The sequence below is a fragment of the Gossypium hirsutum genome, chromosome D05 (assembly GCF_007990345.1).
Source record: "Gossypium hirsutum isolate 1008001.06 chromosome D05, Gossypium_hirsutum_v2.1, whole genome shotgun sequence".
NCBI lineage: Eukaryota > Viridiplantae > Streptophyta > Magnoliopsida > Malvales > Malvaceae > Gossypium > Gossypium hirsutum.
In genome coordinates, this window is record NC_053441.1 from 20,332,247 (window position 1) to 20,343,088 (window position 10,842).

Genomic DNA, 10,842 nt, shown 5'->3' on the forward strand with positions numbered 1-10,842 from the left:
GTGACTAAGTTAAAAATGTTGATAGTTTGATAACCAAAATAAAAAAAGAAAAACTTATAATCGGGTGACTAATTTTATAGTTTACCCATTAAACAATGTGCGTGGGCGGTGAAATTATAATTTAGGTGGTTCAAAAATGATAAACAATGTAAATTAATTTGTAGTTTCCCTAGTGAATATAAAATAGGTTTGAGTGTAAACCATGTTCCATGTTTCCAAACACCACATCTCACCTTTTTCACTTCTTGCATCAAATTGTTTTGAATGGCTATTTCAAGATGGTAGAGAATGAAAGTCAGATTGGACTAATTTGTAGAATAATCATTTCACGTTGAATGTACTAATAATGAAATGGCCATTCCTGGGAACCAAACACCCTATTAGGTTCTTCCACTTGCTAAGTTAAGCAATAATTCCCCATTTCTTTCTGTTTTAACTTTTTACCCCCCACACCTCTCTTAACAAGAAATAGAAAAGGGAAGGAGACAAGGGTCTCAGGCCATCACCAATAACTAAACATCAATCCAAAGAACAGAACAAAACAAAAGAAAAGAGATGAATTTTGAAAATTCACTGTCAATAAAACCTAATAATTAGAGTGTAAAGAAAAAGAGGAAATTTGTGTTTGTTCGCTTACTTTGCTTCAACAAAATGGAAAGCACATGAAAGGCTTTCGAGTAAGACACCCTTTTGCAGGTTAGTCTTAGCCCTGTGAGTGAATTCATGTCCACACTCTCTTCCCTTTTCTTATCTTCACTTCTCTGCTAAAACCAAACATTTTACTCTCTAACCCTCCCCCCTTCGCTTCCTTATTTATTTTAAACTTACTCCTTTTTTTTATTGTTTATGGTGGATCTGATGCTGAATTAGCCTCGCCTTTGTGGGTTTCCTTCTGCATCAACAAAAACAAGGCCAGGGGGGGAAAGGTAAAAAGAAAGTGGCCACTGGGCAGTGAAATATATATTTTTTTATAGAAGAAGAAATGGATTTTGAGGAACATGATGACCAAGACGAAGAAATGGGTATGGCTGTTCCAGCAGGATACGACTCACTCGGCAACTCGTCAGCTCCACGGTCTAAAATAGGACCCGCAGCAAGTGGCGGTGAAGGTGCGGCGGCTTCTGCACCACCGAGAAAAGTGGGGTCAGGTATAAGGTACCGCGAGTGTCAAAAAAACCATGCCGTGAGTATCGGAGGCCACGCGTTGGATGGCTGTGGGGAGTTCATGGCGGCAGGTGATGAAGGGACACTTGACGCCTTGAAATGCGCTGCTTGTAACTGCCACAGGAACTTTCACCGTAAAGAAACTGACGGTGAAGGTAGTAGTATCTACAACCCTCACCATCATCATCACCACTACCAGCAACACCCCCAATTCTCGCCCTACTATAGGGCGCCGCCACCGGCCGGGTACCTCCACCTGACTCCACAGCAGAGGCCTTTGGCCTTGCCAGCAGCGTCGGGAGGTGGTATTGCCGGCGGTTACAGCAGAGAAGACGAAGATGTTTCGAATCCTAGTAGCAGTGCCGGTGGAGGTGGCGGCAGTGGGGGATTAAAGAAGAGGTTTAGAACCAAATTTACACCGGAACAAAAAGATAAGATGCTGGGTTTCGCTGAAAGGCTGGGCTGGAGGATCCAGAAGCATGACGAAGCTGCTATGGAGCAGTTTTGTGAAGAAACCGGGGTCCAAAGGCAAGTTCTTAAGGTCTGGATGCATAACAACAAGTACACTCTTGGTAAGAAACCCTAATTTCCCATCAAAACCAAAACAACAGTGCTTCAACATTGTTACTTGGGAAGAAACAAAACATCCCAGAGAAGCATATGATAATGGGGAATCGAAGAAAAAAAACATCATGTGATTTCAGTAGGGATTGTATTGAACTAGGGTTCTCACTTCTTTTTTTCTTTTTTCATTTTTCTTTTTTTTTTCAATATTCTGATTTTGGTTTAGTTTATGGTATTATTATCAATGCCGATCAGTGTAGGATGATGATGATGATATGATCTGAAAGTTTCTGATGAGTACATTGTTGCTAACTGCAGGTTTTAAAATTTTTTTTTTCCATTAATTAATGCTACAATCCATCTCTTCATCTCTTACATATATACTTCCAATTCTCTGTGACAAACGAAAAAAACTGCACTTTTTACTGTTGCAAGGAGATCAAGGGAAAAGAAAACTCAAGCTGATGAAGTAATTAAGGGTTTTGTAAGTTAGTCATAGTAACATGTGATGATGATCATAAATTCATCATCAAAGGATCCATATTGGAGAGTAATTCCAAGTCCAACTAAAACGTGGCATGCAAATGCAAAGGCTGCAATATTTTCTCCCACTTGCATTAATTTCTTTCAAACCTACATTTTTCCAAACTCTTCTTCCAACTTAACATATTATTATTTTATTCAGTATTTTATAATTACCCGTTTTAATCCCTCTTCATCTTCAAGCTTTTATCATTCTCTTTACATTTACTTAGTACATAATCTCAATCTCTCATAATCGCATGCTTTATTAATTTTCTTTTTATATTTGGTACTTGAAAAGATAAAAAAGAAATTGAAAAGCAAAAAATGGAAGATGGGGGAGCAGAGGACAAGTTAGGAGTGGTTATTAACATGGCACTATTGCAGAGAAGGACACAGTCTTTTGCCAGTTTTATTGCAGTGTTTCAGACTTGTTCTGACCCCCCCCCCAAAGGTCCCATGGCCATGGATGGGACGTTAAAAAACCTTTAATATATACCTTCATTAAAATAAAAACACAAGAATCTCCCCCCCCGGCCCCAAACACACTTAATTAACAAATTAAATCCCATAACAACAATGTTTATAAGGATGGGGGGGGGAAGAAACTGAACATGTTTGATGTTGGGGAAAGTCAAGTAAAAGAGAAGATGGCATAGTGGAGAATTGAAGCTGTCGGAAATAAGAGTTTCAAAGAGCTTTGAGTTTGGTTTGGTTTGGTTTGGTTTGGTTTGGTTTGGTTGGATGGATGCTGCTCTTTGGGTTGTCCCTGTTCAGGAACATGTGGGCTCTCTGTCTGGAAACAAAAGTAAACTGGAACAGCATTAATTAATTGCACTGACATTACAGCTATATATACACACATGATATATGATGTTCTTCTCTCTTGCTCTTCCTTTTCTTATTCTTGTGTCTTCACCTTCACTTCCATTCCGCATAAATTAAATATCCCTCCAATAATTAGTTTTCTCTTTGTTTTTAGTTTTTTAATGACTACATAACAGTTTCAGTGTTAATGGAGGCCAATGTTGCAGCTTTTGCTTAATTTGTTTTGTTTTAGTATTCTAGTCTATCTTCTTCTTTAAGACATTAAATTCGAGTTTATTTATTTACGTAACTGGATTCCAGACTACCGAATATCAGAGGTTTTCTACATGAACGCATGCAAACTTGTAACCAAATTGCACTGTTTCATTTTAACTCCGTGATGTTTAGCCTCTTCCACGAAGTAAACCACTTTGAGCATTAAATCTTCCATATGTAATCTAATATGTACTTCATATTTTTTTTAAAGAGTAATTACAAGTACGCTACAACCTTAATCAATCTTATAAATCCATAATTAAGATAATTTTAAATAAAATATGGTTCAACCTAAGCTACAATAAATTTGATCTAAAACCCACACATTATTTACATAAAATGAAATTTAAATTTAAAATCTTAAAATTTTCATAGCTTCAATTTTGCTATTAACGCTTCGTTTCCATCGTAGACTCCCTTTAAATGAGCGGTGAGATTGGAACCAATAAAATTAAGTACAAACAGTGATGAGATATGTGTTTAGATTACATCAAGATCAAAGTGAAAAATGACCATAAATGACACTAGACTAAAAAATAAAAGTATATAAAACTAATATTAATTTATATTAAATGATAATTTAAAAGATTGAAATGTTTAAATATTAGATACATTAGTTTAAATGTATATTAAATAATAAAATATACATTACTTTTAAAATAATAATTAAACATTATTAAAATATTAAAATTATTTTTTATATAAAATAATAATTATTTTTTTCGAATGAAAAAAAAATAGATTTACCGTAATAAAAAAATATTAATTTATCATATTTTTATATAAAATAGATCCTGTATAATAGCATAGTTAGTAATATCTTTACCTTCTATAATTATTAAATTTAAATTTATAGATAAGTCTTGTACTCTTTAAAAATATAGAATTTAATTTTACTTATTAGATTTTAAAATTCAAGTCTAGCCGTTAACATTGTTAAATTTTTATTAAATTTGTTGGTATGACTGAAAAAATAATTTAAGCATTGTCAACCGAATTTAGAAATTTGAAAAATAAAAGAACTAAACTCCTAAAAATAATTAAATTTCAAATTTATAGGACGTTGAAAATTTTATGACATATACTAACCTTATATTACATTATATTTAAACATTATAAAGCGAAAAAAAAAAGAATTATAGACCTAATTGTAAATTAGAAAGAGTGAAAAAGAAATCAAGGATAAAAAAACCATTATCACTCCTCATCATTTGCTATCTAAACAGAATATTCCACATAATCAATCATAGGTTGTTTTGGATACGAAGAAGCCTTAATAATTTTTTCTTCTTTAAGATAAGATTAAGCGCATCTCCCAATTTCAATTTCTATTTCTTTTCTTCTTCTTCTTCTTCATATAAAATTATTTGCAAATATAACCTCAGGAAAGATGTAGATTAGCTAAAAAGTGAGAAGACATGGACCCTAGCGGACGGACTGCATGGCCCATATATCAAGTATCATATGCCGTCAAACTTGGTGTTTGTTCCCTCATATTTCAGCTTTGCCAGTTAAGACCAGGACAGACAAGCTGACCTGGCCTGGCCTGGAGCCATCCTTCTTTCGGTTCCAACACATTTGGGCCTAATCAAAACACCATCTTTAAGCTCATCACAAACCCGACCCTTCGTTCCAACACACTGTTCCAAAAAAAAATGATTTTAAGAAATAATTTTAGGTCTGCGAATTTTAAGAAAATATGTTCGGGAGTCGGTTACGCACGAGGAAGGGTTAGCACCCTCGTGACGCCCAAAATTGGTACCAAATTGATTGTTTAATGTCTTAGAGTGGAAATTTTGAAAAGATTTTAAAAATACATCCTTTTAAATGAAAATTTGAATGAAACAAATCGGAGGATGAAACTCATTTATTTCAAGGAAATAGACTGTCACACTCAGTAAGTTAGAGTGTAACATTTTAAATCCGTGAAATTAAGTTTATCTCTTGACTTTTAAAACCTATGCATTTTGAGAAGAATATCCGATTATTTGGGTCAAACGGTAAATTAGAACCCAATAAGTTAGGGTTTAATTTCTTGAAATCCCTAAACACCGAACATGGCCTTTATTTAAAATCTTTAATTCAGGGTAGCAAAATTACATGATCCAGTGAGTTAGGGTCCAACGTTTGAAATCCCGAGGGACTTTATTTGAGATTCGTATGATTTTATTTAAAAGATACCAGGCCATCCAAATTGAACGAGGAAAATTGAAGCCCAGTAAGTTAGGGTACTATTTTCTCGAGAATCATTGAATGCTGGATATTTTAGGAATTTAAAACTATTTCGATATTTTGATAAATGCGATCTTTTAAGCGATGTAACATGATTGAATGTTTTCGTATGACATAAAGGATGATTCGTAAATAACATACACTAGTGGATAACAAATAATCAATATAAGTACAAACAAGCATAGTATCAATAATATCAACACCAACATTCAAGATACATATTATATAAAAGATAAATCAAAATACATTAAACAATATACATATATTAATTTAAAATAAGTAATATGTAACTTCATGTAAGTAATAATATGTACTAATATACAAAAGGTGAAATACACTAAATATATGTGGATATTTAAAATAAGTAAAGCATCTATATGTATCAATAGGTATATAAAAAATATAAAGTTTAAAATTAAATAATAAAACAAGTTTAAAGATAATAGTAAATAATAATAAAGTAATGTATACATAAATAGGAAAATAGAAATATAATCCAATATAATGATGATTACAATAGTAAATAGTATAGGTTAATTTTAAAATAAGTAATATGTAAAATAACTTTGAATAAAATAATAAAATAATTAGCCTTTTAAGTTAGGTTAAGATAATAAATAAAAGGTTTAATATAATCTTAAAAAAGAGAAAATTGGAATTAAAATAATTTGAAAATAAACAAAATTTTAAAATAACAGATGTATATATATAAACACATATTATATATAAATGTTTAAAATGGATAAATAATAGCAAATAAAACAGAATCATGAAATAATTTAAAGCATGCCATATAAAATATAAATTACATACAACAAATATATTTAAAATAAGGGCTATTTACAAAGAAAAATAAATGAATGAGGTGACACAGAAATAAAAATAAATAATAATAATAAAATAATAAATAATAAAACGAAGTATATATAAAATAAGTAAAAAGAGAACCACAATAGTGCTAATAATAATAGTAATGACAATAAATTAATTAATAAGCTGACTAATAAAAGGATTAAATCATAATTAAAATCGAATTAACAGGAACAAAGGAAATATTAAATAAAATGCGGTCAAAATAAATTTAAAAAAACCAAAAATAGAATTAAAATAAATAACAAGAACTAAATCACAACGTGCGAATGACACGAGGGACTAAAGTGAAACAAAAATGAAATAAAAGGTTAAATTTAAAAAAAATAAAAGAACTGGATTGTAGCACGCAATAAAAGCGAGGGACTAGTGGCGCAAATAAGCCATTTAACGAAAATGCGCGGATCCTCCCCGGGTCGGGTCATCGCGTGGGTCGGAGGACTAAACGGTACCGTTTTGAGGCCATTGAAACAGAGCTTAAACTGTATCGTTTCATTGCCTTCACAAAAATAAAAAAAGCAAAACCCTAACACCTATTTGGCTATTTTGAAACAGATCAGTAGAGATCTCAGTCTCTCCGCCGCTTGATCTCACCGTCCTTTTCAAAGACTCTCAGTCCCCGTCCACACTCCGATCGCGACGAAGCGGACAGGGATTCAACGACGCTGAAATGAAGGTACACTCTCTTGCGTTATTTGCTTTTCTCTTCTCAAACAGTAAACAAACAAGGAAAAGAATCAAATAATCGAAAAACTCAAATCACCTTTAGAAACTGCTTTTCTATTGCTTTTTAGAATTTTTGATACAATCTCTCTGTGGGTCTGTGGGTTCCCCCTTTTTACATTGTTTTTGGCTTCATATATAGCCGAATAAAAAAAAAATCTCTTTCTCTGCTATTTTTGTTTTTCTATTTCTTTTTTTTTTTTGCTGCCTCTGTTGTGTTGCTCGTTTGTTTGTCCTTTGTAGGTGTCGTACGAAGGCTAGCTGGGACGTGGTGCGGCTCGGCGCAGCGCATGGAGGCGCACGTGAGAGGGCAGAGCCTGATTGCGGCGCGATAGCTTGCTGCAAGCTGCTAGGGTTTCTAATCCTCTTTGGGTGTTGGGCTGGGTGTAGTGGGCTAGGCTAGTGTTTGGGTCACTTTGGATTTAGGCCTGCTATTGTAACAAAAGAACTGAACATTTTATTTATTTTATTTTATATTTTGGTTTTAATACTACGGCTCGGGTTTTAATTCTTATTGGGCCATTCGGGCCATTGAAATTTTGGGTTTGTTTAGCTGGTATGGGCCCGGGCAAAAATGGGCTCTTACAACAGTGATGAGGGGAAATTGCAAGAATATACTTTTGAGGGGGGAAAAACGAAAAACAGAGTTCCATTATCTTACAATAATCCTATGCCAGAACCAACCCTTTTGCACTTAAAAGAAAAACGGTATAAAAATGACATTTCCAGTAGCAAACCATTTAACAAGCTCTCATCTTAATGTGTTTCGGAACCAAAGGAATAATACCACAGTGACACTCCAAACAAATGCAATATAAAACAAAGCCTATGCGTATGCTCTACCGATTATTACAAATCTGGCTCCAATATTTTTATCAACATCAATCTAGTAAAATGTAAATCACCTTTTGGGACATGGTTGTAGAGTTTTGATAACATCACATCATGAGCCACGGGACTGCAATGCTCCTTGGAGATTTTTAACTGCGCTGTCGTAGTGTACGAACCCCATGAACCAGAATTCATGGTTGTCAACCGATATAATCTGGATGTATTTCTCAGCTGGGTTGGCTTTGCTAGCTGATGGATTCACTGCCCTCAGCTGGTGTAATGGGATAACCACCTACATGCATGTGTGGCGACAGGACACAAAATCCCATTACTAACCATTAGAACAAGTTAAACAAAGATGAATAACGGGGTTTAGATTTGATGCAGTTCACTGAAAATCTATGAACTTATAAACTACTACTGGTGTCGACTATAAATCCATAAATAAATGATGAAGGCAAGTATATTTACTAACACAATGGGCATAGGTATGTATTAATGAAAAAAATCTAGCAAATTTCTGATAATTCACTAGCATGTAGATCCTTGTAAAACCGAATAAACACAATCCTAGAATTTTAACAGGTAACTTCCACTTTTCAAGAACAGGTTGACAGGGATGCAGTCAAACAAAACAAATATCCTACTAACATGGGGAACACAAACTCATTTGGCAAAATAACTTGATGTAGACCCGGTCTGTATAAGCCTTAGGTCGACTATTATTACAGGATGGCTTTCGGCTGGGTTCTTTAGAATCATATGGACAATTAAATTTAGAAAAACTGAGGATGTCATGATCTATATACAGATGTCCCAACCCAATGCATCTTGTATATAATGTCCCCATCTTACTGCCAATAGTTAAAAGTTGAATTAAAGAGAGCATTGAACACTAAAGTATTAACTAAAAGTTAGCAGTACAAGAGAGAACAAGTCTAGAAACATGGTGAAGTAGTTCTTACGAAACAAGATGACCACAGAATTCTAGCACATAACTGGGATAAATGTAATTGTTCAAGTGCCGTTTTCATGTAAAAAAGCATCCGTGATTGTCAACTTCAAGCACTCCACTAACTAATCCACATAGAAATATCTCTTTCTTCCTCATAAAGGAAATAAGCTAATTAAGTGGTATACAATATGTATATGCATTTTCGAACTCCTTCTAACAACCTATGCATTTTGTTATCATTTCCGATTGGACTATCCATTAATCCAGCTGGCGGAAGATTATAAATGGATCAATTTTTTTGATTTTTACTGGAGATTGGGAATAGATGGACTTTCTATAGGGCCCATTTTACTGACAGGATTTATCACCACTTTAGCGACTTTGGCGGCTTGGCCAGTTACTCGAGATTCGCGATTATTTCATTTCCTGATGCTAGCAATGTACAGTGGTCAAATAGGAGCATTAAAATATTTTTCAAAACATGTAAATCAAGGAAGGAATGAAAAGCAAATAACTTTTAATGTCTTTTAGCATCATTTGAAACAGCCACACCCTAACAAATTTCTATCAGAGCATAAAAAAAGAGGCATTAAGTTCGTTGGTAATTGCTAAGCATCGGCCTACATTATCCCTTAGCTGCATATGCAACAATTAGAACCGCAAAATCAATGCATTACCTTATAATAGCTATATTGAGTCTGATCACCAACTTGATAAGCCAGAGGACTGTCACTGCAAAAACCAAGCTTATGGGTTGACATATATAAAACTCCAATAACAGGACCAGCGGAGGTGGACAAGTAGCAAGCATATGTCTTCAGAAGCAGTTCCTCAGGAACAGTCTCAAATGTTGTCCGAAAGATCTTCTCATAACCGCCATCAGCAATAACTTTGGTTGTCTGAGCAATTCTTCCTACAGCAGCGTCAGCAAAACTCGGCCCAGTTTTCACTGTAACAATTAAAATATCAACTTACTTGCCCTAATTATCGTACTTCATATTATCCATCTACTTGACAGTATGTAATAAAAATGCCCATAGTCATATCTAGAACGCAAGTAGCAGGGGAGGGAAATAATTACAGTGTTGCCACATGTTCTCAGCTATCTCTTTCGCCTTCTTAGTGTCGTCCGCCGCTTTCTTTCCCCATTTCCCCAACACGTCTTTCACTGATTCCATCTTATCTGTTCAAAGAAAAAAGGGCTTAAAATTTAAAATTTAAAAAGAAATCAAACGATATACAAAATACCACAAACATAAACTGAAGCGATCGGAAGTGGGTTACTCTTGACGGAAGAAGATTGAACTGGCGCCGGAGAAACGTACGGGTTGGACTCAGCAGGCATGGTGGTAGCAGCGCTGCTGGAGATCGGGACGGGGTCCGGACTGGGATCCGATTGCGAAGCCATGGAAACGGTGGTCCAATTTTCCGGTGGAGGAGCGACGTCCTTGGGGTCTAATTTCGGGTAGGGAGCGTAATCAGAAGAGAGAGTCGCCGGTTGGGTTGACTCCGTGGACGACGTTGGCTGTTTGGTTTCCGAGACCTTTTCATGATCGGTCGGAGCCTGGCTCATGATTTCTTTGTGTTCGGATCGAAAAAATGGAAAATTAAGTTCTTAAACTTTGGAAAAGCAAATTAGAAAAGCTGAAAAATTAAAAAATGGTGAAGGAGAAGACGTTCTTACAATTGCTGTCGTGATTCTTTCTTAATGTGTGTGAAGTTTGAAAATGAAGATAACAGATGGCAGTAGCACAGGCCACACGATAATATAACATCCAGCAATCACCGACACGATCGTGGGATGGGCTGGATATACGTATCAAAATTCATAACTGGATAGCCGGATTGATTTTTTTTTTTATTTAATTTGAGTTGCTCCTGTTTTACAATATATAAAT

General features: G+C 34.7%; 2 protein-coding genes and 1 long non-coding RNA gene across 5 annotated transcripts; 2 read left to right on the top strand and 1 right to left on the bottom strand.

Moving 5' to 3' along the window:
* The first annotated feature begins 312 nt into the window (after window positions 1-312).
* Window positions 313-2,028, top strand: LOC107905064 (zinc-finger homeodomain protein 2). Of its 2 annotated transcripts, none has more exons than XM_016831630.2 (2): window positions 313-696; window positions 871-2,028. In XM_016831630.2, exon 2 carries the CDS (start codon window positions 983-985, stop codon window positions 1,748-1,750), a length of 768 nt encoding a protein of 255 aa, XP_016687119.1. In that variant the 5' UTR covers window positions 313-696; window positions 871-982; the 3' UTR covers window positions 1,751-2,028. The 2 variants fall into 2 exon arrangements, with proteins under 2 accessions (XP_016687119.1, XP_040950196.1); XM_041094262.1 differs by having other exon boundaries at window positions 451-711.
* A 4,548-nt stretch (window positions 2,029-6,576) lies between these two features.
* Window positions 6,577-7,646, top strand: LOC107905066 (uncharacterized). Its single transcript, XR_001686444.2, has 2 exons — window positions 6,577-7,111; window positions 7,402-7,646. It is a non-coding gene; the product is annotated as an uncharacterized lncRNA (long non-coding RNA).
* Window positions 7,647-7,852: 206 nt separating this feature from the next.
* LOC107905065 (GEM-like protein 1) lies at window positions 7,853-10,842 on the bottom strand. Of its 2 annotated transcripts, XM_016831631.2 has the most exons (5): window positions 10,629-10,842; window positions 10,229-10,522; window positions 10,026-10,127; window positions 9,622-9,893; window positions 7,853-8,281 (listed from the first exon to the last, which is right to left on the bottom strand). In XM_016831631.2, the coding sequence occupies exons 2-5, from the start codon at window positions 10,515-10,517 to the stop codon at window positions 8,102-8,104; spliced, it is 843 nt and encodes a 280-aa protein (XP_016687120.1). In that variant the 5' UTR covers window positions 10,518-10,522; window positions 10,629-10,842; the 3' UTR covers window positions 7,853-8,101. The 2 variants fall into 2 exon arrangements, with proteins under 2 accessions (XP_016687120.1, XP_016687121.1); XM_016831632.2 differs by having other exon boundaries at window positions 10,229-10,826.

What these genes read in the sequence shown, in the direction of transcription:
- LOC107905064 (XM_016831630.2), top strand. Translation starts at nt 983, where the DNA reads ATGGATTTTGAGGAACATGATGACCAAGACGAAGAAATGGGTATGGCT.
- LOC107905065 (XM_016831631.2), bottom strand. Translation starts at nt 10,517, where the DNA reads ATGAGCCAGGCTCCGACCGATCATGAAAAGGTCTCGGAAACCAAACAG. An exon ending in TCAATCTTCTTCCGTCAAGA is followed by an intron (nt 10,128 to 10,228) that starts GTAACCCACTTC and finishes TTCTTTGAACAG; the next exon opens with ATAAGATGGAATCAGTGAAA. An exon ending in TGAGAACATGTGGCAACACT is followed by an intron (nt 9,894 to 10,025) that starts GTAATTATTTCC and finishes TAATTGTTACAG; the next exon opens with TGAAAACTGGGCCGAGTTTT.